Source organism: Ammodytes marinus (assembly GCF_949987685.1).
Source record: "Ammodytes marinus genome assembly, chromosome: 3".
In the NCBI taxonomy this organism is placed as follows: domain Eukaryota; kingdom Metazoa; phylum Chordata; class Actinopteri; order Uranoscopiformes; family Ammodytidae; genus Ammodytes; species Ammodytes marinus.
Window position 1 is genome coordinate 3,175,755 of NC_137232.1, and position 26,966 is coordinate 3,202,720.

Here is a 26,966-nt window from a genome sequence, read left to right on the forward strand (position 1 = left end):
CCGTGTCCTCTTTCCCACCCAATCATTTTTGCTAGTGTCCTGTGAGTTTACATATTGTTCATAATAAATCAGAAATAAAAGACAATTGGAAAATGTGATAAAACATCAAAAATCTTATTAAAATAAACGAATTCATGAATTGCAAAGTCGTAGGACAGGTTTTAATTAAACATTGGGTGTGGACATATTGTAAGTGGGGGTCTGGGGTTCCCCCCCAGAAAATGTTGAGCATTAAACACTTAATTTCCTGCATTCTGGTGAATTTTTATGAAGCAATGTGTGCCTTTTCTGCATTCATTTTTATGTAAAGTAAAAGAGAACATTCACGGTTTCACTGACACAAATTTAATTGAATAGCCTACAACAAGTAAGCCACTTCCGCTTAACAGCTCTATAACAACATTAGTGTATCCGCAGGATGAATGCAGCAGTGTAGCGCTCATAACAGGTCCATGCCTCCATGCATGATACTACGAAGCGAGATCAAGGGCTGAGCGAGGTCTGTTGAGTCTGAAGCCAGAGTTTTCAGTATCACGAAAGGTGGCTCTCTTTCTACCTGGCTAGATCACCGTGGTAACAGAGGCTGCACGGCTAACCTGCCCTGACCAGTTTTTGTTCCAGAGTTTGAGCTTAAATTCGGCTCTTAGAGCACTCCCCTTTGAGGAAACTACACATTTTGAAATCCCGCGGACCTGACTGTAATGTCTGAGCGATACATTTCACTGAGTAAACTAGTTAAATCAGTAAACTTATTGATCAGCAAGTTAATGAACGAAACGAAGCCGTGACATAAGGCTTACATTAGAGTGAACTGTAACATCGCACTGCAGCTTTTTGCCACATGCATAGTTATTGATGCAGAAAATGTAAAATAGCCTAGACCTACTGTATGCAGCGCCATATGCTCTCACCTCAAATTATTGTACCTGGCGATCTACACACACTGGCTCTTAAAGCGACTCTTACCTTTGTTGCATTTTTACACTTTTTTTGGACCCACCAGGAGTAAAAACAAACAATGATTTCAATCTCATAATATTATGAAAAATATATATAAAATTCAACCAATCAAATCGTTCGGACCGAACGATTTGATTGGCCGACAGACCTGTCTGTTTGCGTCTGCTTCTGTATTGCGCATTCTCAACTAGAGGGTTTGTTTTGATTCCACGGCAGACAGTAGTGAGTAGCGACCATTGTAGAAAAGGCCCCAACGTTCATAAGTTACAGTGTTGTTAGTTCTTACAGTGTGTTAAGATGTGTTTTGTTCAGTGTGGATAGCAGTCAGTTAGGGCCGTGACGTCAGTCGGACAGAGAGCCTGTTTAGTAAGTTTCCTTTCTCTTCTCCCTCGGTCAGATGTGTGAGCGTTGCCGCAGTAAGCGATCATTCCACATGGAAACGTGTTTATCTGAGTTTAAATGTGAATCACCCGTGTGTGAGTATGTACATGCAGTCCCGATCGCTGTTATAATATAGTTTGCATGCGATTCGCGGGTCGCAACAGCTGTTGTAACGTCTCCTCACAAGCGGAGTTTAAACCTTTGTTCTTTTCCCGCGATCTATATGCGACTGTGCCTGTGAAAGAAGGAAAATAAAGAGCGGATAAAACCCTACTCCTCCTCTCCTAGTCTCATGCTTATAGTCTGACGCCTTTGGCCATAAGTGGTATTCTGCCCGACACCTCCAATAGTATCCAGCTGCAGCCCCGGAGACAAGCACCCTGGCGTGACAACGACACCCAGGCGTGACGGAAGTAACTGTGGTGTGACGGACGTTACCTGTAGATTTTATTTTTGCAACGTCATAAATTTCTAAGTTGTAAACAACGTCAAACAATAACAAGACAGCAGACCGATACTAAGTTTGTGTTATTTATATTGTTTTGGCGATTAGGTTCAGGCATCACAGTTGGGTGGTTAGGGTTAGGGCAAGGGGACAGGGAGAGGTTAGAATATAGATAGAACATTGACGGAACACGGCGGCGGCCATCTTGAGTACGTCACGTCAAACAATAAAAAAGACCGCAGACCGATAGGCTACTAAATTTCGGTTATTTAGGCCTATATTGTTTTGGTGATTAGGTTCAGGCATCATAGCTGGGTGGTTAGGGTAAGGGCAAATGAGTGACAAAGCAGACATGTCATGGAAGCTAAATAGTCAAAAATCACGTCCGTCACACCACAGTTACTTCCGTCACGCCAGGGTGTTGTTGTCACGCCAGGGTAACTTGTCTCCGGGGCTGCAGCTGGACCCTACTCGACACCTCTGAAGTGAAACCAGTGATACAAGCATGGAATGAGGGTGTGGGGGCATTGGAGGGAGGCGGGATGGTATGATAGTGCTGTAACTCTCAATTGCAGCATGGGTGTGAGTCCCTTTAAGTGAATAAGACTTAATGTTTTGTTGCAATCCTTTGCTTGTAATAACTGCATCAAGCCTGTCAACTTTTGTATTCTTCTTTTGTGATGCTTTTCCAGGCTTTCACCGCAGCCTCATTCAGTTGCTGTTTGTTTTGGGGGGTTACTCCCTTCGGTCTCCTTTTTAGCAGGTAGCATGCATGCTCTAAAGGGTTTGAGTCTGGAGATTGACTTGGCCAGTCTAAAACCTCTTCTATTTCTTGCCCCTGATTAACTCCTTTTAATTAAGGATCGGTAAGAGTGAAGCGTTCTATAAAATCACAGGTTGCAACATTATTTCACTGTGGGCTTCTTTCTTTTCATCAGTAGCGATTACAGTTGGGACGTGACAGGTGACTGCTGTCACAGTTCGGACATAGCTGCAGATTCGCAGGTTAAGCTTCTCACAGTAGATTCATATTTGTCCCGAAAATACAGACTACAGGTTTTGTATCTAGGCTATTTATTTTAATGGTATTTATAAGATGCAAATAAAGGGCTATTAGCCTAAATCAAAATCAAAATTAATTTTGATGTGGACAGTGGCCCAAAACTAAAGTGATTTTCCACATAGGCTATGCTATACATTAGGGGACAGTGTCAGACTTAAATCAGATTCTTAAGTGTAGGATTATCAACTAGGCTAAATGGTGTACTGTTTAAATCCGAGTTCAACCTTTAATTGCTTTATAATGTCACGTTACGCACTGCGAGAACGATCTGTAAAATAAATTAATCAATTCAGTAGCCCAATTTTCTGACAACATTCCACTCTCTCCTTATTTGCAGTAAGAGGTTTTTTTCGGCTCTCTGTTTTCTGCTGTTCTGTGATCATTCAGACTGACAAACTCTTCCTCTTGAGTGAAGTTAGCGACGCACTTTTTTTTACTCAGCTGCTCGCAATCAGTCCGTTTGTGTAAAGTTAGCGGCACAAGATCAGTCCAGTCTGTGCGGAAGCAGAGTCAAATGACGGGTCAAACGCCCCCTTTCATGGGGACGCGCACAGAGCCTGAAGCCGAAACCCTCGTTCCAGTGGCGCAAAAAGGGGGTATGCAGTATATGCGGCGCATAGGGGCGCCGCACTAGAGGGGCGCCGATGCGATGGGGAAAAAAATAATTTAAAGTCGGCATTTTCGGTATTTAACAACGTTTGTTTAAATGATATGATCAATAACACAGGCACGTCACGTCACTGATTAGGCGCCCCGCTCCCTTGGCTCCCTCCTCCCCACACTCTCGCGCTCCAGTGCGCGCCCCCTCGAGCACGCGCTGGAGCGCGAGAGTGCTTTCGTTTGAATCTTGTCATCTGACAGTTAGGAGTGGAAGTCGGTCAGTCGGAGTCCATGGAGAGGCAGAAGAAAAAGCTCTCGGGGGCTCAAAACAAAAAAAGGAAGCTTGAGAAGGAGAAATCTTGCATGGGCATGAACAAAAAGCCTTACAAACTGGTTGAAAGACAGTGGGTAAGTTGAGTGAGTGTATCACGAGGAGGGTTGCAAATATTCAGGTTAGCCAAAAGCTGATAGTAAAACGACAGGTTACTGGTGTTGTCTTGCACCTGTGTAGCTTACTGATCAGTTACAATATAACAGATCATGACAAAAAAATAAAGGAACTTGTTTGTGCTTATTATGTTTTGCTTCAATCTCTATGCCAGTCTTTGTTTTATGTAAATAGACCCAGTAAAAACGGAGTTATGATATATGTCCAGCTTAAAAAAAAGCATACATATTTTTGTTACCCACAGTAAAAAATAATATAATTTTTAAACTCAGTTTTTACATTTTCTTGTGTAGTTTTTGGTCCATCATGTTCATATAGTATGTATCCAATAATAAGGATACAATTTAAAATGAAATGTCATATTTTTTTATGTGGTTTGACTGCTGTATTTTTTAAACCTCTTTAACACACAGTTCATGTCATTCAGGTGTGAGGATGGAGATAAAGAAAAGAGACAGAGGGAGAAAGAATCAGGAAAGACAGGGGAAGGCGACAGGTTGGTCTAATATTAGGTGGAAGTGTAGGAACAGCCACTTCATACCAAGTGATTAATTTCTAAATATTATTTATATTGGAAAAATTGCATTAGAAAGATATGTAATTTATTCAAAGCTAATAAATAATGTGTGTTTGACAATATGACTTAGTGGAGGAGAACACAGGCAAGGGGTGAAGGAGACAGACATGAGGTTGGTGATGGAATCTGCTATAGAGGAGACCAGTGCGAGCATCAGGTAGGAATAATTAAAGTAGTGAGGCCACAAACACCTAGATGCCCATTATGGTTTTAATTTCTACTGACCAACCTATTCACTGTTTTTGGGAAAATAAGTGCAGGCAGACATGGCGAGGCAATTGCAACAGAGGAGAATGTTGAAGAGAGAGGTGAAGATGAGGGAGAGGAAGAGAGAGGTGAAGATGACGATGAAGAAGAACAGGAACAGAGAGCTGCAGAGGAGAGGGCAAGATCAGAAGATCCATCTAAATGGCCTGCACCACAGGAAATGGGGGACTCATTTAGACAGCATATAGTTGAGAGTGGCCCACAGAAATGTCCTGATGGGCCATATCCGAGAACAGAAAAGAGTAACAGGTGTTTTGCTAAATCCTACTGTTTTCGTGTAATGTCCAATGGCGAAAAAGTTGAGCGGGACTGGTTAATGTACTCTAAAAGCTCTAATAGAGTCTATTGTTTCGCATGTAAGCTCTTTGGTGAAACTAAAACTGCTGCTGACACGCGCCTTGTGGTGGGGTATAATAACTGGCAGTGTCTATCAAAAACACTGAAGCACCACGAAACAAGTGGGTACCACATAAATGCGTATCTAATGTGGAAAGAATTGGCATCCCGCTTACGCCTAGGCAAAACCATTGATAGCGAATTACAGAGAGCCATGGCTGCGGAAAAGGCACATTGGAGAAGTGTTTTGACAAGAGTAATTGACTGCATACTGTTCCTTGCCGAAAGAAACCTGCCACTGAGGGGTAAAAATGCACAGTTAGGAAATCCAAAAAATGGAAATTTTCTGGGGATCCTTGAACTCATTGCAAGATATGATGTGACACTGGCAGAGCATCTACGAAAGGCTGCCTCTAAAAAAACTACGGCATATCTGTCCTGGTGCACACAGAATGAATTTTTAGATTCTATATCAGAGTGTGTACTTGGTAAAATTTGTGCCCAAATCAAAGCTGCAAAGTACTTTGCAGTAGAATTGGACTGCACACCTGACATTTCAAAACAAGAGCAGGCCTCTGTTATCATACGGTGTGTTCAGACAGATGAGAAAAAAAAGGTCAGTATTATGGAGTCTTTTGTGGGGTTCACTGCGGTGAAGGACTCAACTGGGAAAGGCCTCACAGACACACTGACAGGGGTTCTTGATAGTCTGGGTTTGGATTTGGCTAATTGTAGGGGGCAAAGTTATGATAACGGTGCAAATATGAGGGGAATTCACAAGGGAGTCCAAGCTTTAATTCAACAGAGGTGTCCAGAGGCTCTGTTCATCCCCTGCTGTAGCCACAGCCTAAACCTTTTGTTGTGCGATGCAGCCTCATCCAACAGAGAGTGTCTAACCTTCTTGCCACTGTTCAAAGATTGTACACCATCTTTTCGTCTTCTGTGAAGAGGTGGGATATTCTCACAGAATTTGTTGACATCACACTAAAGCCTCTGAGTGACACCCGGTGGGAAGCAAAGCTAGACTCTGTCAAAGCTGTACGTTTCCAGTTGGGGGGGATTTTAGATGCGCTGGAAAAGCTGGAAGAAGTGGCAGCAGACAGCAAAATAGTCTCAGAGGCAAAGTCACTATCTGAAGAGATTGTAAGTATGGAGTTCCTTGTGTGCCTCTTGATTTGGTATAACTTGTTGTCAGAGATCAACTTTGCAAGCAAAGCACTACAAGCAGCAGATGTCTCAATGGACACAGCCATTAGATTGATCGATTCTCTGAAAGAGTTTATGCTCAAGAGGAGGGCTTTCAGAAGTCACTTGACATTGCACGCAGGCTAGCCATTGAAATGGATGTTTCTCCAGAATTCAAAGAGCGACGTTTCAGGAAGCAAAAGAGGTTCCAAGATGACAATTCCAGCACTGGTCATCAAGAACAGGAACCCGAGAGGCACTTTAGGTGCATGGTTTTCAATGTCATTGTCGACACAGTCCTGCAAGAGTTGTCTGACAGGTTTTCCAATTTTCAGCTTGTGTCTAAGAAATTTGAATTCATCACTAAAATGGAGCAGATGACACAAGCTGGGCTCGAGGAATCAGTTACCAGATATGCCCTGACTACCTGTGATGTTTCCAGAGATATCATTCAAGAAATATACCCAGCGAGCCGTCTACTGAAGGGTTACAAGGCTCTTGAGAAGTTACAGTTCCTCATACAGGAGAATCTTGATTTGGTGTTCCCAAATTTGGCTGTAGCCCTTAGAGCAGGGGTGTCCAAACTACGGCCCGCGGGCCAACTGCGGCCCGCGGCCCGCTTTTTATTGGCCCGCGGCCGATTTTAAAAATATAATGTAATATGGCCCTTTGAAAAAAAAAAAACATTATTTTTTATTTTTTTTTATTTTTTTGCATTTCTCAGTTAACCCACTAGTGCAGGGGTGTCAAACACTGATTGATTGGCCCGTGGCACATTTTAAAAATATAATGTAATATGGCGCTTTTAATTTTTAAATAATTTAAATGCACTCATTATATTACAGAGGAATATGTCCCATAAAAGAAAAAGAGCAACAAGCCCATCCCAGAGGACCCTGCATAATATTTTATTTTAAATGAATATTATTATGGAAAATCTATGTGTCCTTCTCCAATAGCTTCTAATTCATCTGACACAGTGTCTCCATTTTTTTTCATACAAAATTCTTCAGATTTAGCCTCTTAATTTCCCTCTCAAAGTGCACCAGATTCATGCATTTCACTTTAAAAACTTTAAAAAATCTCCCGGGGGGGCATACCCCCGGACCCCCCTAGGAGGGTCGGGACCTCGGCTGGATACTATTTTCACCCTGCTGGACATTGGACGCAAAGGCAGAAAACACTGGGTGTATCATTGGCATATAAACAAGAGGGGGAATGTGTCTGTTTAGTGTGCAAGGAAAGTGTTGCCGTGAAGAAGGATTACAATTTACGAAGACACTATGAAACTAAACATCAGAGCAGCTACATGTCCTGATAAATGTGTTATTTTTGCAAAGTGGCCCGGCCCTTCGTAGATTTTTCTGTATGTGGCCCTCAGTGAAAAAAGTTTGGACACCCCTGCCTTAGAGTTTTTCTGACCATGCCTCTGACGGTTGCATCTGCAGAGAGATCCTTCAGTAAGCTGAAGCTCATAAAAACCTACCTTCGTTCGAGTATGAGCAATGATCGCTTGTCCCAGTTAGCAGTGATCTCAATCGAAAACAGTGTGGCACGGTCTATTTCATTTGATGCCATTCTTGAAAAATGGGCGAGTGCAAAGGCACGACATGTAACAATTTAGTTTAGTTTTATGTCACATACACAGTTGCACAGGGCAATGCGTAGTGAAATTCTTATATACCAGTCTGGCTGTAATTCAACTATATAAAGAGCACAATTATAATAATGATTGGGTGGTGGGATAAGTGACCTTGTCAGTCTGGTTGAACAGTCTGATGGCCTGTGGAAAGAAACTCCTCCTCATCCCCTCTGTGTTGGCCCTCAGCAGGCAATTTAGTGGTAACATTGTTAGATAAAGTATAAACTGTTGTGCAGATTTTCCAGTACAGAGAATGTATTGAGCACTGAGTGCCGTTGTTACATGTTATTACATATGTATAAAGGCTTTTTTGACTGTTTTTCGGGTGCCTGTCACTTTTTGAGCCATTACTTAAGTCTTACAGTGCATGTGAGTTAAGTATTGTTTCTGCCGTGTGTGTGTGTGTGGGGGGGGGGGGGGGGGGGGGCGCCTGCTGTGTGTCTGCATACCCCCCAGAAAGTAGGTAGTTGCGCCCCTGCCTCGTTCAACATAAGAGGTTGATAACTTCCTTCGTGATATCGGTTAGCTCTGAGCGAGGGTAGGCCTATGTGTTATGTTGAACCAGATCAAAAAAAGAGAGCCGGGCTCTGTTGAGTTTGTTTCGTAGTAGCCTATACCCCTATGGTCTGTGGTCTCAGTCAGACGGAATTTGTTTGGACCTGATATACAGGTCCTTCTCATATAATTAGCATATTGTGATAAAGTTGATTATTTTCCATAATGTAATGATAATAATTGAACTTTCATATATTTTAGATTCATTGCATACCAACTGAAATATTTCAGGTCTTTTGTTGTTTTAATACTGATGATTTTGGCATACAGCTCATGAAAACCCCAAATTCCTATCTCAAAAAATTAGCATATCATGAAAAGGTACTCTAAAGGAGCTCTTAACCTAATCATCTGAATCAACTAATTAACTCTAAACACCTGCAAAAGATTCCTGAGGCTTTTAAAAACTCCCAGCCTGGTTCATTACTCAAAACCGCAATCATGGGTAAGACTGCCGACCTGACTGCTGTCCAGAAGGCCATCATTGACACCCTCAAGCAAGAGGGTAAGACACAGAAAGAAATTTCTGAGCGAATAGGCTGTTCCCAGAGTGCTGTATCAAGGCACCTCAGTGGGAAGTCTGTGGGAAGGAAAAAGTGTGGCAGAAAACGCTGCACAACCAGAAGAGGTGACCGGACCCTGAGGAGGATTGTGGAGAAGGGCCGATTACAGACCTTGGGGGACCTGCGGAAGCAGTGGACTGAGTCTGGAGTAGAAACATCCAGAGCCACCGTGCACAGGCGTGTGCAGGAAATGGGCTACAGGTGCCGCATTCCCCAGGTCAAGCCACTTTTGAACCAGAAACAGCGGCAGAAGCGCCTGACCTGGGCTACAGAGAAGCAGCACTGGACTGTTGCTCAGTGGTCCAAAGTACTTTTCATTCGGAAATCAAGGTGCCAGAGTCTGGAGGAAGACTGGGGAGAAGGAAATGCCAAAATGCCTGAAGTCCAGTGTCAAGTACCCACAGTCAGTGATGGTCTGGGGTGCCATGTCAGCTGCTGGTGTTGGTCCACTGTGTTTTATCAAAGGCAGGGTCAATGCAGCTAGCTATCAGGAGATTTTGGAGCACTTCATGCTTCCATCTGCTGAAAAGCTTTATGGAGATGAAGATTTAATTTTTCAACAAGACCTGGCACCTGCTCACAGTGCCAAAACCACTGGTAAATGGTTTACTGACCATGGTATTACTGTGCTCAATTGGACTGCCAACTCTCCTGACCTGAACCCCATAGAGAATCTGTGGGATATTGTGAAGAGGAAGTTGAGAGACACCAGACCCAACACTGTGGATGAGCTTAAGGCCGCTATCGAAGCATCCTGGGCCTCCATAACACCTCAGCAGTGCCACAGGCTGATTGCCTCCATGCCACGCCACATTGAAGCAGTCATTTCTGCGAAAGGATTCCCGACCAAGTATTGAGTGCATAACTGAACATAATTATTTGAAGGTTGACTTTTTTGTATTAAAAACACTTTTCTTTTATTGGTCGGATGAAATATGCTAATTTTTTGAGATAGGGATTTTTGGTTTTTCTTTACTTTTTTGCCAAAATCATCAATATTAAAACAATAAAAGGCTTGAACTACTTCAGTTGTGTGTAATGAATCTAAAATATATGAAAGTCTAATGTTTATCAGTACATTACAGAAAATATTGAACTTTATCACAATATGCTAATTATATGAGAAGGACTTGTATATGGACGGATATTATGAAAATGATTTTCTGTGTGACATAGGCCTATGCCCGACCACAACATATGACATGTCACATACATAGATTGTTTATGACATCAGAATAAATCAAATGTCCCCCATGAGGTCAAATGACATCACGCCTATTGCACTTTGTGGTCTTGAATTGTCTCACAGGAATGTATTGTGGTTGTTACTGTAGCCTTCATCGCTCTTTTACCGTACGCCTGCAGGCTGAGAGGATAATTGCAGTAAAGACATTCTAAAAACTACATGCTTTACAAATGGGGACAGAGGAACTGTCAGCTTGTCAAGAGGAATGGGCTTATATTGTTAAATGCAAGGAAGAGTATGCCTACTTACATTGCCTTTTGTAAAGTCACACTTTGAAATGATATAAACACTAACACTATTTGTTTTGTTATGGATCTGTAACCCTTTATATGTCAGTCAAATGAAATGATCTATCTAATGGATATCACGTTGTCCCAGGCTTAAAACAACATGTTCAAGGTAAGTAGGCTACAACACAAATGTACATAACATCAACACTCTGTCAAACAATATGAATACAAATCCATATTCAGTCCACATGCTCAACATCGGGGAAACCCACACACCACCAAGCTTGAAGAAATAAAAACACGGCAAGATATTTTATTTTCTCTTTTTTTTAATAACAAAGTGTATTTGTGTTCCAAGAACAAAGAGACACACACCCCTTGGTGAGAGACACACGTAGAACGTTAACATTTCTCTTTGAAAAACTGATGCTTGGAAAGTGTTCCATTTTCAGGGTGGTGACCAACGGCAGGGGGGGGGGGGGGGGGGGGGGGGGGGCAGGGGGTCTTCAAAATGCATCAAGCTGGAGAGGGACAAACAACAGGGTACATACATTCAAGATCCTACAGCTTCTACAGGGTAAAAATGCAGACTTGGTACCCATGCTTTACCTAAAAAAGTGTCCATCTTCAGTTACAGTCCATGGACACAATGGTACAGAGCAGAGAGTCAGGTGTGGGCTTAACTTGTCCCTGAAGTAAAAAAAGGCTTTGTGTGGTACAGGGTGCTAATGACAAGGATGAGGGGGGCGGGGGGGGACTCAAACCCAGATATGTTTTGGAAAAAGAACAGTACATCAGATAATACAGGCCCAGAGACGGCTGGGTTGCCTGGCAATGCATTTATACACATTTTTTACACAGAAAAAGAATGTATTCACAACTGTACAGAGGAGTAGGCCTACGTCTGCTAACACGAGAACAAAAGGCTTTTCCATCATCAACTGTATATTACTGGCCTTAATGCACACATGGCAAGTGCACGTGTGTATATATACACTAATAGATACATACAGTACATACACTGTTAGGAGCACAGCGGGCAACTCGGTGTGTGTGTGTGTGTGTGTGGGGGGGGGGGGAGGCAGAGGGACTGAGTGGATGCAAGGCAGTGCAAATTGAGAAATCAAGTTATCAGAAATGTTTTGTCAAATGAGTGTGCTATCTAAAGACGTCACTTATTTCAGAACATTTCACCAAACCCACTGAACAAAAAACTGAGTGGACAATGAACAGTCCTGGTAGAAAGAGTTCTCTGGAAAGATTTTGGAGCTGCCATGTGTTATATATTGTATTCTTTGGCACACCCCCTGTTGTGTCAATCTAGGTTTCCTTAGAAAAAACCCTTGGCAGACATGAATAAAATGTATCAAATTCATCTATATACAGATCAAGATTTGTGCTCTTTGACTGACAGGCAGGGCATCGGATGGTGTCATCGACACCACCACCCCAACTCAAAATGTGATCACACACACACACACACGCACGCACGCACGCACACACACACACGCACACACGCACACCCCTCCCAAAAACAGAGGAAAGGAATCATCTCATGCACCAGATACAAATATATACAAGTTTGCAAACATCAAGTTTTGTTAAAAAAAGAAAAAGCACTCCAGATACTGACAGAACATAAACAGCTGTAGTATTGTAGTCAAATGAAGCTATTATTATGGTAACTTGTCAAGTAATCTGACCATTCACTCTCACTATTTACTCCATCAGGTTTTTTGAAGTGGACGTCTGATGGTTTGCTGAGCACTGCAGTGGTGACAGGAGAAGGTCCAGTCACCACCACAGAGGACCTCAACCTCTGCTCTTCTTCTTCTGGACCTCCAGACCTTGTGACAGTGTGAGCTGAGCCACCAACCCCCTCTCTGTGACCAACATCATCAACAAGTCAGCTAAGGTCTGTTGCATTCCTAGAGAACTAAGAAGCAAGGGAAACTACTTCACACAGACTACGCTCTGCCAGATCGATTTTTCTGTTTCGCAAATGCAAACGATGATACCAAGCCGATCTAAGCTTCCCAGTTCTGTTTTTTTATAAATGATGTTGGATGGATGCTTGAGAACGGCACGCATCTGTCATCGTGTCCATGTCAGAAAGCAGGGAAGCATTGCTCCTAGAGACAAATAAACTGATTTGCATGTGTAACATGGGTGGCATGCCCCTTTAAATATGTGAATAGAATCAGCCAACAACAGAAAAGTGGCTCAGTCAAACGTCTAGTTGATATTAGACAGTACAGGCCCACGAAGTTCAACTGAAGCCAATATGTCTTGGGCTGTCCTGAGTTTTTCCTGGTTCCTCGGCCTTATGGGAAATGTATGCGTTCTGAAGACTTGTTGATTATGGACACAGAGTAGGTACGTTTCATATTGCTACCTTCGGAACTTGTAAAGATACAGGTCTCCTCCTCTCAATCCACAGTAAAGTGCTTGAGTTAACACAATAAAAACAAAAAACAAAGCAATTACAAATCTACAGGTTTTTTTCTTTTGCTCACATGGCTGTCTGCTTTCTGTAACAGGAGTTTGTGTTTTATATCAAAGTCCATGTTGTTTGTGTTGTGGATTTGTTACAGTGATGGGCCGTGAGCCTTTTGCTAATGTCTTCCATTTCCTTCCACTCCAATACTTGAGGTTTTCAAGATAGGCAGGAGACTCAAACATCTGTGTTCTTCTGAACAAATAAATAAGAGCAATAACAACTTAAACACTGTAAATAACCACATAGTAAGCAAGATTTACAAAAGATGAACTGCATCATGGGAGCTGGAGTCTTTTGACGTTCCAAAACAGCGTCTCACAGTTCTGTCCGCCCTCTTTCTCATCAGGTAAAAAAAACAAATGATATCCTGAAAGATGGACATTATTAGTCTTTTTTCAATATATGTTGATCAGATGGTTTTCACCATTAAAAGGTTAGAAAATAAATGCACTGGAAAGTGCATGCATTATGTCAACATCCGGCTTCAGTCTTTTGTTTCTGGATCCGTTGTCATCTTTGGTTGTAGATTTTGCGCATCAGTCGCTGGTCACATTTCAGTCCGTGATGCTGCCATTCAAACTAACTGATGATAGGGGCGCCCTTAGCTCAGTTGGTAGGGCGTTCCCCCCATGGGCCTCGGCCAGCAGCGGACCCGGGTTCGATTCCAGCCCGCGGTCGTTCTCTGCATGTCACTTTCCTCTCTGCCCCACTTCAACTCTGTCTCTACACTATCAAAGCATAAAAATGCCAAAAAAATATCTTAAAAAAAAAAAAAAAAAAAAAAAACTAACTGATGATAAATACAGGTGAAATATATCCAAGGAAAAGTGCTATGAACTGCTACAGCGGCTTGATGAGAATGGTGGTCAACAGTCTTAGGATGTGGCCCCTCTGTGTGTGTGTGTGTGTCTACTACTCGTACAGTGTGACAGTGCAGTAGCAGAGGGCTGAGATCCTGCGGTCCACACTGGCCTTGTCTGCAAGAAAAGAAAATATACAGAACAAGACCATATGAATAGAAGCCCTTAGTGCAACACTCAGGTAGAATACAGTGACTAGACAGAAATGTGAGACAGTGGGCCTAAAGTAAGAATATTTCTATATGTTCTTATCGTAAACCTACGTGACAATATGCTTACATTAACGTTTAATCCTTCCTTTCAGCCTGACGCATGACTATGATGTTTGATCTTTAGACAGCTCACCCCAAGATTGGCTGAATGACAGCTACCCTGTTTTGCTTCATTTATGTCCAAATTTCATAATTTCTTTTGATTAAATAGGAAGCAATTACTAATTGTAGAGTGAACAGAATATATGTTTACTATAGTGGATTCCTGTTACATATAGAAATGCACCATTCATTCAGATGAAGGCATTATAATTACAGTGTGTTCCCTGTGTACAGTCAGACTATCTGTACACGACTCTTACAACAGGGCTGGAATTTTGTTTGTGCCAAAGAGAAAATTCTGGGCACAAGACAATGGGTGATGGGTTTCAACTCTGTATTTGACTGGTATGAGTGTATCAGTGTTGGTTACATGAGGCCCATAGGGTGGTGACTGAGTGAGTGTGTACTCACACTTGACCACGTTCTCGATGTCGGTTGGGTCTTGTAAGATCTTGGATAGTCCGTCCAGCAGCATGGCGGCCTTGCTGTAGCGGTAGGCTATGTCTTCTGTCTGCTTGAACATCTCATCCAGAGCCGCCGACTGAACCTGAGACACACACACACACACACACACACACACACACACACACACACACACACACACACACACACACACACACACACACACACACACACACACACACACACACACACACACACACACACACACACACACACACACACACACACACACACACACACACACACACTAACATTAGGCACACCAGTATAGATTGATATGCAGTTTACTAATAACTAGGGCTGGGTATTGAAATTCAATACTTTTTGGCATATACCATTGTGTATTTAAAGATGCTCTGTCGTTCAATCCTAAATTACAATACCTAAAAGGAGTTGATCTCATCAACGGAAGTGAGCCAATAAGCATGCAGTATGCTTGTGTGGAGGAGGCATCCAGGAAAAATACATAAGGTACACATGGGTTACGCAGTATGCATCACTGAGCCTTACATACTGGTTTGCACCTTTTAATTTTGCACTGAAAACTATTTCCGCTTTTTCAAAGGTTTACAGTAAAATGCCAAGGAGCTGAATTAAAAAAAATGTTTTAACCATGTGTAATGTCATCTTGTTAAAACGCATTTCGGAAAAAAAAAACAGCCAACAGGGAATGAGCATGACTAGCAGAACTCCCTCTTTAAAGCCTGGAGATTTCTATTGTTTGTGTGTGTGTGAGCCTCACCATCTCCACAGCCTGGTTGTAGATGAGCTTCTCGGCCGTGACGCTGTTGATCTCGTCCACAAAGCGTTGCTTGTCAGAGAAGAAGTGGTTGAGTTTGTCCGTCAGGCGCCGGCACAGAGAGATGCAGCTCTTGTAACGGTCGTTCAGACTTTTCACCACTGTGAGGAGACCAAGAGAGGGATTCACAAACAGAAATGACCCCTAGTGCAATGTTACACTATGCACTTTAACACAGTGACACTTTATCCTACTCTGAATGTTTTTATGATGGATTGTTTATGCGTTTTATATACTGATTGTATGCACCATGCAGGAGCAGCGTGTTGGATTGCAAAGTACAATGACAATAAAGGCTTGAAATGAAATGAGTATAATAAACAGGAGTATACTTCTATTGGAATGTTTGGAAAGATGCAGATTATTAAATTAAAACACACAATGCTAACTTCTACATAGCTTCAGCAGCTTTCTCATTCTGATGAAGCACAGCTTCCCTCTTTTCTCAAATTCAAATGAGCATTATTGGTAGGGCTGGGAATCTTGTGGACATTTCTACAATTCCATTCGATTCCTGGGGTCACGAACGATTCCATTCAAAATCAATTTTACAATTCAAAACGAATCCCGATTCAAAATCAAGTCTGGATTCAGTTTAAAGGAGGATTTCAGCATCTCCTCCAGACCACTGTGTGCCAAGAGTCATTGTGGCAAATTATGGCAAGTAGATTAAAGTACATTTTTTATTTATGTCTATTTTAATGTGAAACTTAAAGTTCAAATTACCAGCGGGAGCAAAATACACATTAAAAATAATAAAAAATAACTGAATTTCAGTTTTTTTTAAAAATTTGATTTGAGAAAATTATGAATCGATTTAAAATAAAAATAGAATATTCCAAAAGACCAATCAAAAAAATTATTCATAATACAGAAATGTCGCACTTTCGAGTATTTCCATTCATTTACTATATACTTGGCCTGGGATCTTATTTTGCATGACATTTTGCATAAATGCGGCATGGCATGGTGACGATCAGTCTGTGGCACTGCTGAGGTGTTATGAAGCCCAGGTTGCTTTGATAGTGGCCATCAGCTCGTCTGTATTGTTGGGTCTGGTGTGTCTCATCTTCCTCTTGACAATAGCCCATAGTTTCTCTATGGGGGGGCCAAAGAGTCTTCCTGGGGCCAGGTATCATTGTATTTTGCACAGTGTATGATTTAGCGTTCCCATAGGTGAGGTAGTTTTGTTTTTGATGCATGTGGGTGGGTGTGTTTAAAGTTTCCAGTTGAATGCACTTGTCTCAGTGTGAGTCAATGAATGGCAGAGGAGAAGTGAAGTGTCCTTACCCTGTTTGACGGCCGTGGAAGGGTTGAGCTGGGCTGATTTAATCTGAGCCTTGGCCAGATGGAGAGAAGAAGCAAGGAGTTGAGCCGCCTTCATGTAGAGCACCAACTGCTCTACCTGCCTGTAGGGGGCAGCACCACCACAGTAAGACACATGGGAACACTGCAGCAGCAACACAACAAAGCACTAAGGATACTATCAACTGTATGAGATCATCATAAGAGATGCACCCATCAACTATTTTTCAGTAGGATCCGATTCCGATATCTAGGTTTTGGATATCAGCCAATACCAATACACTCCGATATCATAATGATTATGCATTTCTCTGCTGGTGGTGATGGTATGTGTAAAGTCAGGAAGGCTTAAACAACACAGCAGTTCTAATGTAGAAAAGCAAAAAATATGCAGAAAATGCACAAAGGTTTATCTGAACTGCTTTGAAGGGTTTGAATGCAGAAGAACATCAGAACAACAACTTTTGAATCGCTAAATTATTTTTAATGTGTGCTATATCACATATCTATCTATGGTCTTAAAATTTAAATGTATTTCATAGTTAAAATTATTTATATACATTAAAAAAAAACAGATGGGTACGTGGATGGGAGTTGTAGGTCGGATATCTGATAAGTAGAGTGAGCCTTGTCGGAGCCGATACCGATACTGAATGGGATGATCCGTCCCATCTCTAATAATCATCTACTGCCATCGGTGTATGAGTGTGTGTATGAATGGGTGAATGTGGTAAGAATTGTAAAGCGCTTTGGGGCTGAGAAAATCGGCTAAAAAGCGCTATATAAGTCAAGTCCATTAACCATCAATCATCCAGTCAGAGTATACTGGAGGCTGAACTCACCCCCACTCTTTGCTGAGCTGGCTGATCTGGTCCACCACCACACTGTCCTGGGGAGGGTAGAGGGAGGCAGAGGACACACCCAGCTCCATGCCTCCAGCTCGGACCGCTGCCATCTCCAGCACACAGTCAGTGAAGGACAGCATCATCCGCAGGTGCATCAGAGTGTCTGTGTGCTCACGCTGGAACAGCAAACACAAAAAATACAATGCTTAACGCTAAGGAGTAGTACAGCAGTGATTGACAACCCCCACACCATTACACCACCACCACCAAGGCAGGATGGATCCAAGCTTTCATGTTGTGTACGACAAATTCTGACCCTACCATCTGAATGTCGCAACTGAAATCGAGACTCATCAGACCTTTTCCAATCTTCTATTGTCCAATATTGGTGATCCTGTGCAAATTGTAGCCACAGTTTCCTGTTCTTAGCTGACAGGAGTGGCACCCGGTGGGGTCTTCTGCTGCTGTAGCCCATCTGCTTCAAGGTTGGACGTGTTGTATATTCAGGATGGTATTCTCCATAGCCCGGTTGTAACGAGTGGTTATTTGAGTTACTTTTGCCTTTCTATAATCTCCAACCAGTCTGCCCATCCTCCACTGACCACTGACTTCAACAAGGCATTTTCGTCCAAACAAATGCTGCTCACTGGATATTTTTTCGGGCCATTCTCTGTAAACCTTAGAGATGGTTGTGCGTGAAAATCCCAGTAGATCAGCAGTTTCTGAAATACTCAGACCAGCCCTTTTGGCACCATCAACCATGCCACATTCAAAGTCACTTAAAATCCCTTTCTTCCCCATTCTGTTGCTCGATTTGAACTTCAACACGTTGTCCTGTACAGGTCTACATGACTAAATGCATCGAGTTGCTGCAAGGTGATTGGCTGATTAGTTATACTGTATGCGTTACCAAGAAATTGAGCCGGTGTCCCTAATAAAGTGGCCGGCTGGTGAGTGTGTGTGTGTGTGTGTGTGTGTGTGTGTGTGTGTATATCGTCCCCTACAAAAGTATTGGAACGGTGAGGCCAATTCCTTTATTTTTGCTGTAGACTGGAAACATTTGGGTTTGACACCAAAATATGAATATGAGACAATAGATCAACATTTCAGCTTTCAATTCCAGGTATTTATATCTGGATCTGATTCACAACTGAGAAGATAGCATTATTTGTAAAGGAACAGTAATTTCCTGTACAGTCCTGTATTTTTAAAATCGGCCGCGGGCCAATAAAAAGCGGGCCGCAGTTGGCCCGCGGGCCGTAGTTTGGACACCCCTGGTCTAAGTAGTCCCTAATACTTATTTTTTTAGATGTTTGCAGAAAAACCCGTTCAGATCATTTATTTTAGCAAGCCTCTATACCCTGATTGTCCTCTGGTCTCAGGATGACCTATATTTGTGCGATCTGGCTGGCCCCTCCCACCTCTCTGCCGGGCTTTCTTTATATGTCCATGGGGCTCTCCCACCGTCTCTGCCGTGCTCTCGCGATACTAGAGAGACACTGCGTGACTGCGAACACAGTGTTTACCCGGCCGGAGCTAAGCCATACTTTGAACAGTTTGACATGACCTGACATGATTAAAACCAGTGAAAACAGTAGCTTCAAAGTTTGATTTCTACAGGAATATCTTCCCATCCTTTGTCATGTTAAAAACAAGTCATTTTCAGACTGCTGTGGGGAATATAAACAGCGTGTTATGAGCAAAACTTAGTGCTACAACCGAAGCTACATGGGCGCTAACGCTAAAAATAAGACTCAGACGATATAATAAACTAAAAATACCACTAAAATCAGTGAAAAAAATATCTTCAAAGTTGACTTCCACACTATTAAGTTCCAATCCTTTGTCCTGTTAAAAACGAGGCATTTCCAGACTGGTGTGGGTAATAGAATTATGTTTTTATGCGCAAAAGCTGATTGCTTGTCCCAAAGCTAAATAGCTATACAACAGTCAGGCAAAAATACCAATAAAAACATTTCTTTCAGTTTCACTGTTTGAAAAAACCCACAAGTAGCTTCCTATCCGTTGTGTTATTAAAAACGAGGCATAGACTGCTGTGGTTAAGATAAATTAGTGGAGTATGAGCACTCTGTGTTGGTGTATGTAACATTCAGGCTGTAGGCTACTATGGGCATCTTGTCGCTTAGCGGGGAAAGCAACATGGCTGTCGCTTGGAAAATTTTCTAGAGGATCTCGGGGCCGTGGACCAATAAGAAATGGGGGGGGGGGGTGGGGTTATCATAGACTACTGCACGGTGGAAATTTCTGGTTACTAATGTGGGGGGGAAGCATGGACATATAAAGAAAATATGGGGATGTGGCTGTGCAGTTTATGACGTCATAGACCGCGAGAATTATGAACGGAGTATATTGGGGGGGAGGGGTGGGGGTTTCAGAAAGGGGGAGAGTGAGAAAAGGAGAGATTGTTATTTTTTTTGATATTTTGGCAGTCTCTAGGCACACCGTGGACCCATGGATATGTTAGAACACATTTAAAAAGTGCATTTAGCATAATATGTGACCTTTAATATTTTGTCGCAAATCCTTCGCTTGCAATAACTGCATCAAGCCTGACATCACAAAACTTTTGCATTTTTCTTTTGTGATGCTTTTCCAGGCTTTCACCGCAGCCTCATTCAGTTGCTGTTTGTTTTGGGGGGTTACTCTCTTCAGTCTCCTCTTTAGCAGGTAAAATGCATGCTCTATAGCGTTTAAGTCTGGAGATTGACTTGGCCAGTCTAAAACCTTCCATTGCTTGCCCCTGATGAACTCCTTTGTTGTTTTTGCAGTTTTTTTTATCATTATCTTGCTGCATGATGGAGGATCTTCCAATCAGTTTGGTTGCATTTTTCTTAAAATTGGCAGACCGAATGTCTCTGTAGACTTTTAAGTTAATTTTGCTGCTGCTATCATGTATTACTGTGTTGTTGTCAAGATGAACCTTTACCAAAGTGATGGAAAGGCTAAAGTTTTGAGAAAGAAAGGATCTACTCATGATCCCAAACATACAGGCTCATCTGTGAAACACGGTGGAGGCAATGTCATGGCTTGGGCTTGCATAGCTTCTTCTGGAATGGCCTCATTATTCTTCATTGATGATGTAACACATGATGGCAACAGCAAAATGAACTCAGAAGTTTACACAAACATTTTGTCTGCCAATTTAAAGAAATATACAACCAAACTCATGGAAGATCCTTTATGATGCAGCAAGATAATGACCCAGAACACAAACAAAGGAGTTAATCAGGGTCAAGAAATGGAAGGTTTTAGACTGGCCATGTCTATCTCCAGAGTTAAACCCTATAGAGCATGCATTTTACCTGCTAAAGAGGAGTAATGTTTGGTGATGTCAATGGGTCACAGGCTTGATGCAGTTATTGCAAGAGAAGAATTTGCAACAAAATATTAAGTTTTATTCACTTTAATTTATTTTATGTCTATCTGTTCCAATACTTTTGCTCACCTTAACATGTGGTGTTCCTTTAAAAATAATCTTATGTGTTGTCTATCAGATCCAGATGTAAATACCTGGAAATGAAAGCTGAAATGTTGATCTATTGTCTCATATTCATATTTTGGTGTCAAACCCAAATGTTTTCAGTCTACAGCAAAAATAAAGGAATTGGCCTCACCGTTCCAATACTTTTGTAGGGGACTGTGTGTGTGTGTATAGGGAGAGAGGAGGATCATGAGATAAATACCTTCACTAAGAACACCTCATATTATATTTATATATATATATATATATATATATATATATATATATATATATATATATATATATATATATATATATATATATATATATTTTAATGTATAAATCAACACAGAAAATGTACACCAATTCCCCCTCAGATTAAAAAAAAAGGTAATAAAAATAATTTTAAAAACAGACACCAAAGCCCCCCCTCACCTCCATAAGGGTCTCCTCTGGCAGCTCTGGAGCTTCGAATGTGATGAAGCCCTCCAGGCTGGGAGGGGAGGTTCCATATGGGACGTAGCGCAGGCTGCTGGGAGCCCCCTCACACCCAGCCCCAAAGCCTCCAGGAGGAGAGCAGCCCATGGCCATGCCCGGAGGAGAGCCCACATACACCCGACCACTGGTGGAGCACAGGGAGCCCGCAGAACTGTTGGAACCGACTGAAGAAAAAGAGGGGAGAGAGGAGGATCATGAGATAAATACCTTCACTAAGAACACCTCATGGCCTTAATGCTTCTAACTCTTAGGGCTGACTCACAGGGTGTGCCGGATCTTTAGGAGCAGTGTGAGTTAGGGCTTTGAGTCCGAACTTTGTTGTTCGAATATTATTCAAATATCAAAAAATAAATCAATATTCGAACCAGGGCTCCAGAGTGCGCCTAATTTGGGCGCACGTGCGCCCAAAAATCTGGTGAGTGCGCCCAGATATTTTCACTGGTCGCACCAGTGCACCTGAAATTTTTCACGTCATATTATGTAATATTGGGTGCTGTGCTGCACGATTCTTCTAATCACGATGTGAGCTAGAGCGATTACATTCCTCACAAATGGCTGCGATTGCGATTTAATGTAGGATAAATGTGCGCACGTGTGTCTAAACGTTCCAACCGCTCCTCTCCTCTTTTTGGTAGCGTACTCGGCTCCTCTGACAGTGAGTGTGTGTGTGTAGCTGCGCGAGCACCTACACGGCGTGCAAGACAGGTGCAGACTATGGTGCAGACAGCAGAGTAAACAAACAAACATGGACACCGACGCGCATTAGCATCCACGCTGAACTGTGACGGAAATCAAAGCCAACGTCTGCTATATGGGGATTTTTAGGATTCAGTAAGGTGACGTTGAACACATTGAACTGCTGTCTAAAACTTGGAAAGTAATAGTCGCTATATGTCGCGTGGCAACCGGTGGCAACTCACCCAGTCTATCAATTCAGTGCGGAGAAAAGTCGAATGCATGAGAGTGAAGGGCCACGAAAGTTTCAGTAAGTTGATAGAGACTATTGTCTTGAGGAATGCCTTTATTTTCATGGGGAAATTATGATTATTTTTTAATTAAGTGTTTTATTATTTTGAAAACAGTGTAGGTAAGGGGTGTGCACGAGTACACGTGTACTCGTTTGGTAAATCATAAACGTCTACGAAAAAATCAATAAATGAAAACCGTTTTTTTTTTTTTTTTTACTTTGGGAAATGATTATAGGCTATCTCCAGGAGTGGAGGGCGATGTGATTTACTGTACTAAAGCACATAACACAACACATTATTGTGTTTGGTTACAATATTTATTAATTTAAATATTTAACTGCTCCACCTTCAGTTTCACTTTTGTTTTCATCTCCGTCTCAAACAGCTGATCGGCTCGCGAGCCCAACGGCCCCGACAGCGGGAGTCAGTCTAATGACAGATGATCACTAGGCAGTTATGATCACTTAAAAAGCTAAATCATGAAATGACTGCCTCTCTCTGTCTGTCTGTCTGTCTGTCTGTCTGTCTGTCTGCTTGTCTTTCTCACTGCACACTGTCACTCCAACAGCCTCTGCAAAAAAAGTGACGTTGACCCCCCCCTCCCGCCCCCATATTATGGTTAAATGTGTACACAAAAAAATTGCAGACTGTAACCATTTAGACATTTTTGTAAACATTCACACCCCTAGTGTAGGCTGCTAGCCTAGTACAAGCTTTATTTTCTATATATTTTCAATGATTCTTAATATGTGTTTGTTTTAAATTGAGATCAAGTTTCAAAACTATCAATAATCTCAAATTTTCCTTGAAAACCAAGAATCATAATACCATTTATTTATTATATTGCATCGCAAATCGCAATATTAGCCACTATAATCGCAATCACACAATTTCTCCAAAACGTGCAGCACTAATTTGGTGCACCCAAAATATATGCTGGTGCACCTAGATGAAAAAGTTAGGCGCACCGGTGCACCCAATGAAAAAGTTAGTCTGGAGCCCTGATTCGAACGAATATTAGGCAGCCCTTAATATTCGAACCTGTTATGGGCATTATTATACAATTAAAGCGACTACGAGTAACACTGTCCGTTTGCGTCCCCTTTGGACAAAAGCGGTAGTATTTTTACGACGCCCGCTGTCGCAAAGCTGTTTTCTAGCTCGTGCCAGGCGTGCAAGAGTCAACTTAGAAGGGCGCAATATAGTGCATGTCCGTGTGTTGAAAGTGTGAGGGCACGGACTCTTTTCGGCTCCGTGACAGTGGTTAGTGACACTGCATCAACTAATGCCAGTCAGTGCCACACACACCTGATTGCAATGAGTTGATGCAGCAGTGTCATCTAACTACTGCACGGAGCTGAAAGATTAGGCTACGTGTCCTCACGGAAAGTGAATGAACGAGAGACGGCAGTTAGTATGGATCACGATGAGGTAATGTGTTTATGTTGTTGTAAATAATGACTATTTCAGATGAATAATGGTAATCTGATGATGGTGAAGCAAAGTAAACGTTGTGTTAGTACCAACCGCTCATTCATTTAGGAGTAAACACTGCAGTCTAGTTTCGCTCCTGTGAAATTGTATACACGTTGCTTGGCAACGCCCTCCGCCCGCCCGTCTATCACTCTCCCTTTTAGCTTTTCTTCATTGCATTCTCTTTTTTTTTCTTTGATGGTTCAGCCCCGTTATCAGTGATTATGACGACAAATAACTGTCTCAAACCAGGCTCCTGCTCCCCTTCCCTCACCTGGAGGGATAGGCTTCTCAAATCGCGTTGCTGCGCCACACTGAAATCTGCGACCAATATGGATATGTGACCATAGAGCCTGCACGCACAAACCGAAAATCGGACTGGGTGTGCGACCAGACCAAAAGCAGTAATAAAAACTATATGAAAACGTCTTTCTTTGCACTGATGGTCTCGTTTGCTGTTAAAGGTAATTTATGATTATCAGAGGAAACATGAGGCTGTTTAAAATATATTTAAATGTTACTCGTAGCTGCTTTAACCTGGCTGGTGAATACAAATACACTCATACACTCTGGAAAATAAAGTGTGGGGGTTTGGATTGAGCAGCGGACCTTGTAACCAGCTAGATTATACACTGTGTGTTTTCATGTCTGGATTCGCGTTCTGCGGCTCTTATGGAAGAGAACTCTTATGTCTTAGGGACACCCCCTTGGACATTTTTCCTTTTTTTCTCACCCGATCTACGGATGTACTGGATATCCTGGTCAGAGGAACCGCGGTCTTCACCCAGGCTGTGAGGTGGGTTAGACGCCAGCGGGGGAAGAGAGCTGGCGTTCTCGCCAGACTGCGTAAACGCGGCTCTCGTACTCCACTCCCAGGAATATTTCTGACAAACGTGAACTCTCTAAGCAATAAAATGGACGAACTCCAGTGCTTGGTAGCGAAAAACAAGGATTACCATTCTGCAGCAGTTTACGCCATCACGGAGACCTGGCTTTCTGAGGATGTCCCAGACACAGCATTACAGCTGGAGGGTTTTCAGCTGTACCGAGCCGACAGGGACACACTTTCGTCCGGAATAGTCTGCTGTGGAGGGGTATGTTTTTTCGTGAACGAGTCCTGGTGCACTGACGTGACAGTGATCAAACAATACTGCTCGAATGCTCTAGAATTCATTATCATAAACTGTCGCCCGTTTTACTCACCCCGTGAGTTCAGCTCCTTTATTCTTGCCTGTGTTTACATTCCACCCGACGCTGCTGTCGAAGAGGCACAGAGTGCATTAGCCGAGCATATAATGGATTCAGAACGTATATACCCGGACAGTGCTGTGATCGTGTTAAGGCCAGGACACACCGGTCCGACTACCGACTCTCCGTACGCTCCTGCGCTTGCGCGGGATGTAATGTCTCCATAACAGCAGGCGGCGCTAATCTGTATTGTGGCCCAAAAACATAGGGAAGCCGGATATGATGGGACAGCTCTCTAGACCATAAACATAGATATAAATACGTATTGTATCTATGGACCATAAAGAGCACCATTTTTAGCAGAGAGTGTCGAGCATGGTGTCGAGCAGTCAACAAGGGTTGATGCATGTGAGTACTCGCTGAACGAAACAAACAAAAACATTAAAACAATGGCTAGCGATGCGATACTGTTGTTAGCTGTTTGTGCTACCCGCCTCACTTCCGGGCTTCACTGATTCACTAGCCCTCCACCAATCAAATTGCTCCGACTGAAAGACTGCCCGATGCCGAAAAGAAGCCCGACGACATCTACGATGGCCGACGTCACCGAACACACTAAACAGATTCGTGTCCCCGCCCCCTCCAGACTCTCCGATGGCCGATTATCGGGCCGGTGTATCCTGGCCTTTAGGGGACTTTAACAAAGCCAATCTGAGCCGGGCTCTCCCTAAATATCGGCAGCAGGTCAAATGCCCCACTCGGGGGGAGAGGACGCTTGACCACTGCTACTGTACCATCAGGAACGCATACCACACGGTTTCCCGAGCTGCGCTGGGCAAATCTGACCACAACATTGTCCACCTGATCCCATTCTACAGGCAGAGACTAAAAGTGTCAAAACCTGTAGTTAAGACGTACAGTACATGGAATAGCGAGGCTAAGGAGAGAACCAGCGCATGGTTAGAGCGAGCTGGCTGTGATATGGGCTATGTGGAGTGGGCGGGGGATGAGGCTGGTAATAACTTGGATGCGTACACTGATACTGTGACGTCATTCGTCAGGAGGGCAAAACATCACTACTCTGAGAAACTGCAAAATCAATTCTCAGATGGTAACGCCGCCTCTGTCTGGAAGGGTCTAAAACAAATCACCTACTACAAACCAAAACCCCCTCAGACCACGGATAACATTCTCCTTGCTAACGAGCTGAATAAGTTTTACTGCCGATTCGAGCAACAGTCTGCCCCCTCTGCTCCTGCCCCCCCGCCCTCCCTCCCTCTCCCTTTCCCCATCCTTCCAGCCACCAGTCGGTCAAGCTCCTTAAATTCGCGGACGATACCACACTGGTAGGGCTTATCTCCAGGGGGGATGAAGCTGCCTACAGGAGCCAGATCGACTTTGTGGTTTCTTGGAGCAACCAAAATAACTTAAGAGCTAAATGCTCTTAAATCTGTGGAGTTAATAGTGGACTTCAGGAGAAACCCGCCCCCTCCCCCTCCAATCATACTGGGAGGCACCCCAGTCGCCACAGTGGCGTCTTGCAGATTCCTTGGGGTGACGCTCTCTCGGGACCTGAAGTGGGGGCCCAACATCGAGGCCCTCACAAAAAAGGCCCAGAAAAGATTGTTTTTCCTGAGGCAGCTCAGGAAATTCAAACTGCCAAGATCCATGCTGGTGAATTGCTATACTGCCATCATAGAGTCCATTGTCACCTCCGCCATCATCACCTGGTTCCCCGCTGCAGCGGCCAAGGACAGGGCCAAGCTGCAGCGGGT

General features: G+C 43.0%; 1 protein-coding gene across 1 annotated transcript in view; it reads right to left on the reverse strand.

Moving 5' to 3' along the window:
• Positions 1-10,998: 10,998 nt before the first annotated feature.
• ulk2 (unc-51 like autophagy activating kinase 2) overlaps positions 10,999-26,966 on the reverse strand; it is a 67,561-nt gene continuing 51,593 nt past the window's right edge. The window contains exons 22-27 of the mRNA XM_080053859.1: positions 21,500-21,726; positions 17,581-17,759; positions 16,724-16,842; positions 15,377-15,534; positions 14,584-14,719; positions 10,999-13,975 (exon numbers count right to left, since the gene is read on the reverse strand). Coding sequence (XP_079909985.1) covers positions 13,911-13,975; positions 14,584-14,719; positions 15,377-15,534; positions 16,724-16,842; positions 17,581-17,759; positions 21,500-21,726 — 884 coding nt within the window. The 3' untranslated portion in view covers positions 10,999-13,910. The remainder of the gene's footprint in view (positions 13,976-14,583; positions 14,720-15,376; positions 15,535-16,723; positions 16,843-17,580; positions 17,760-21,499; positions 21,727-26,966) is intronic.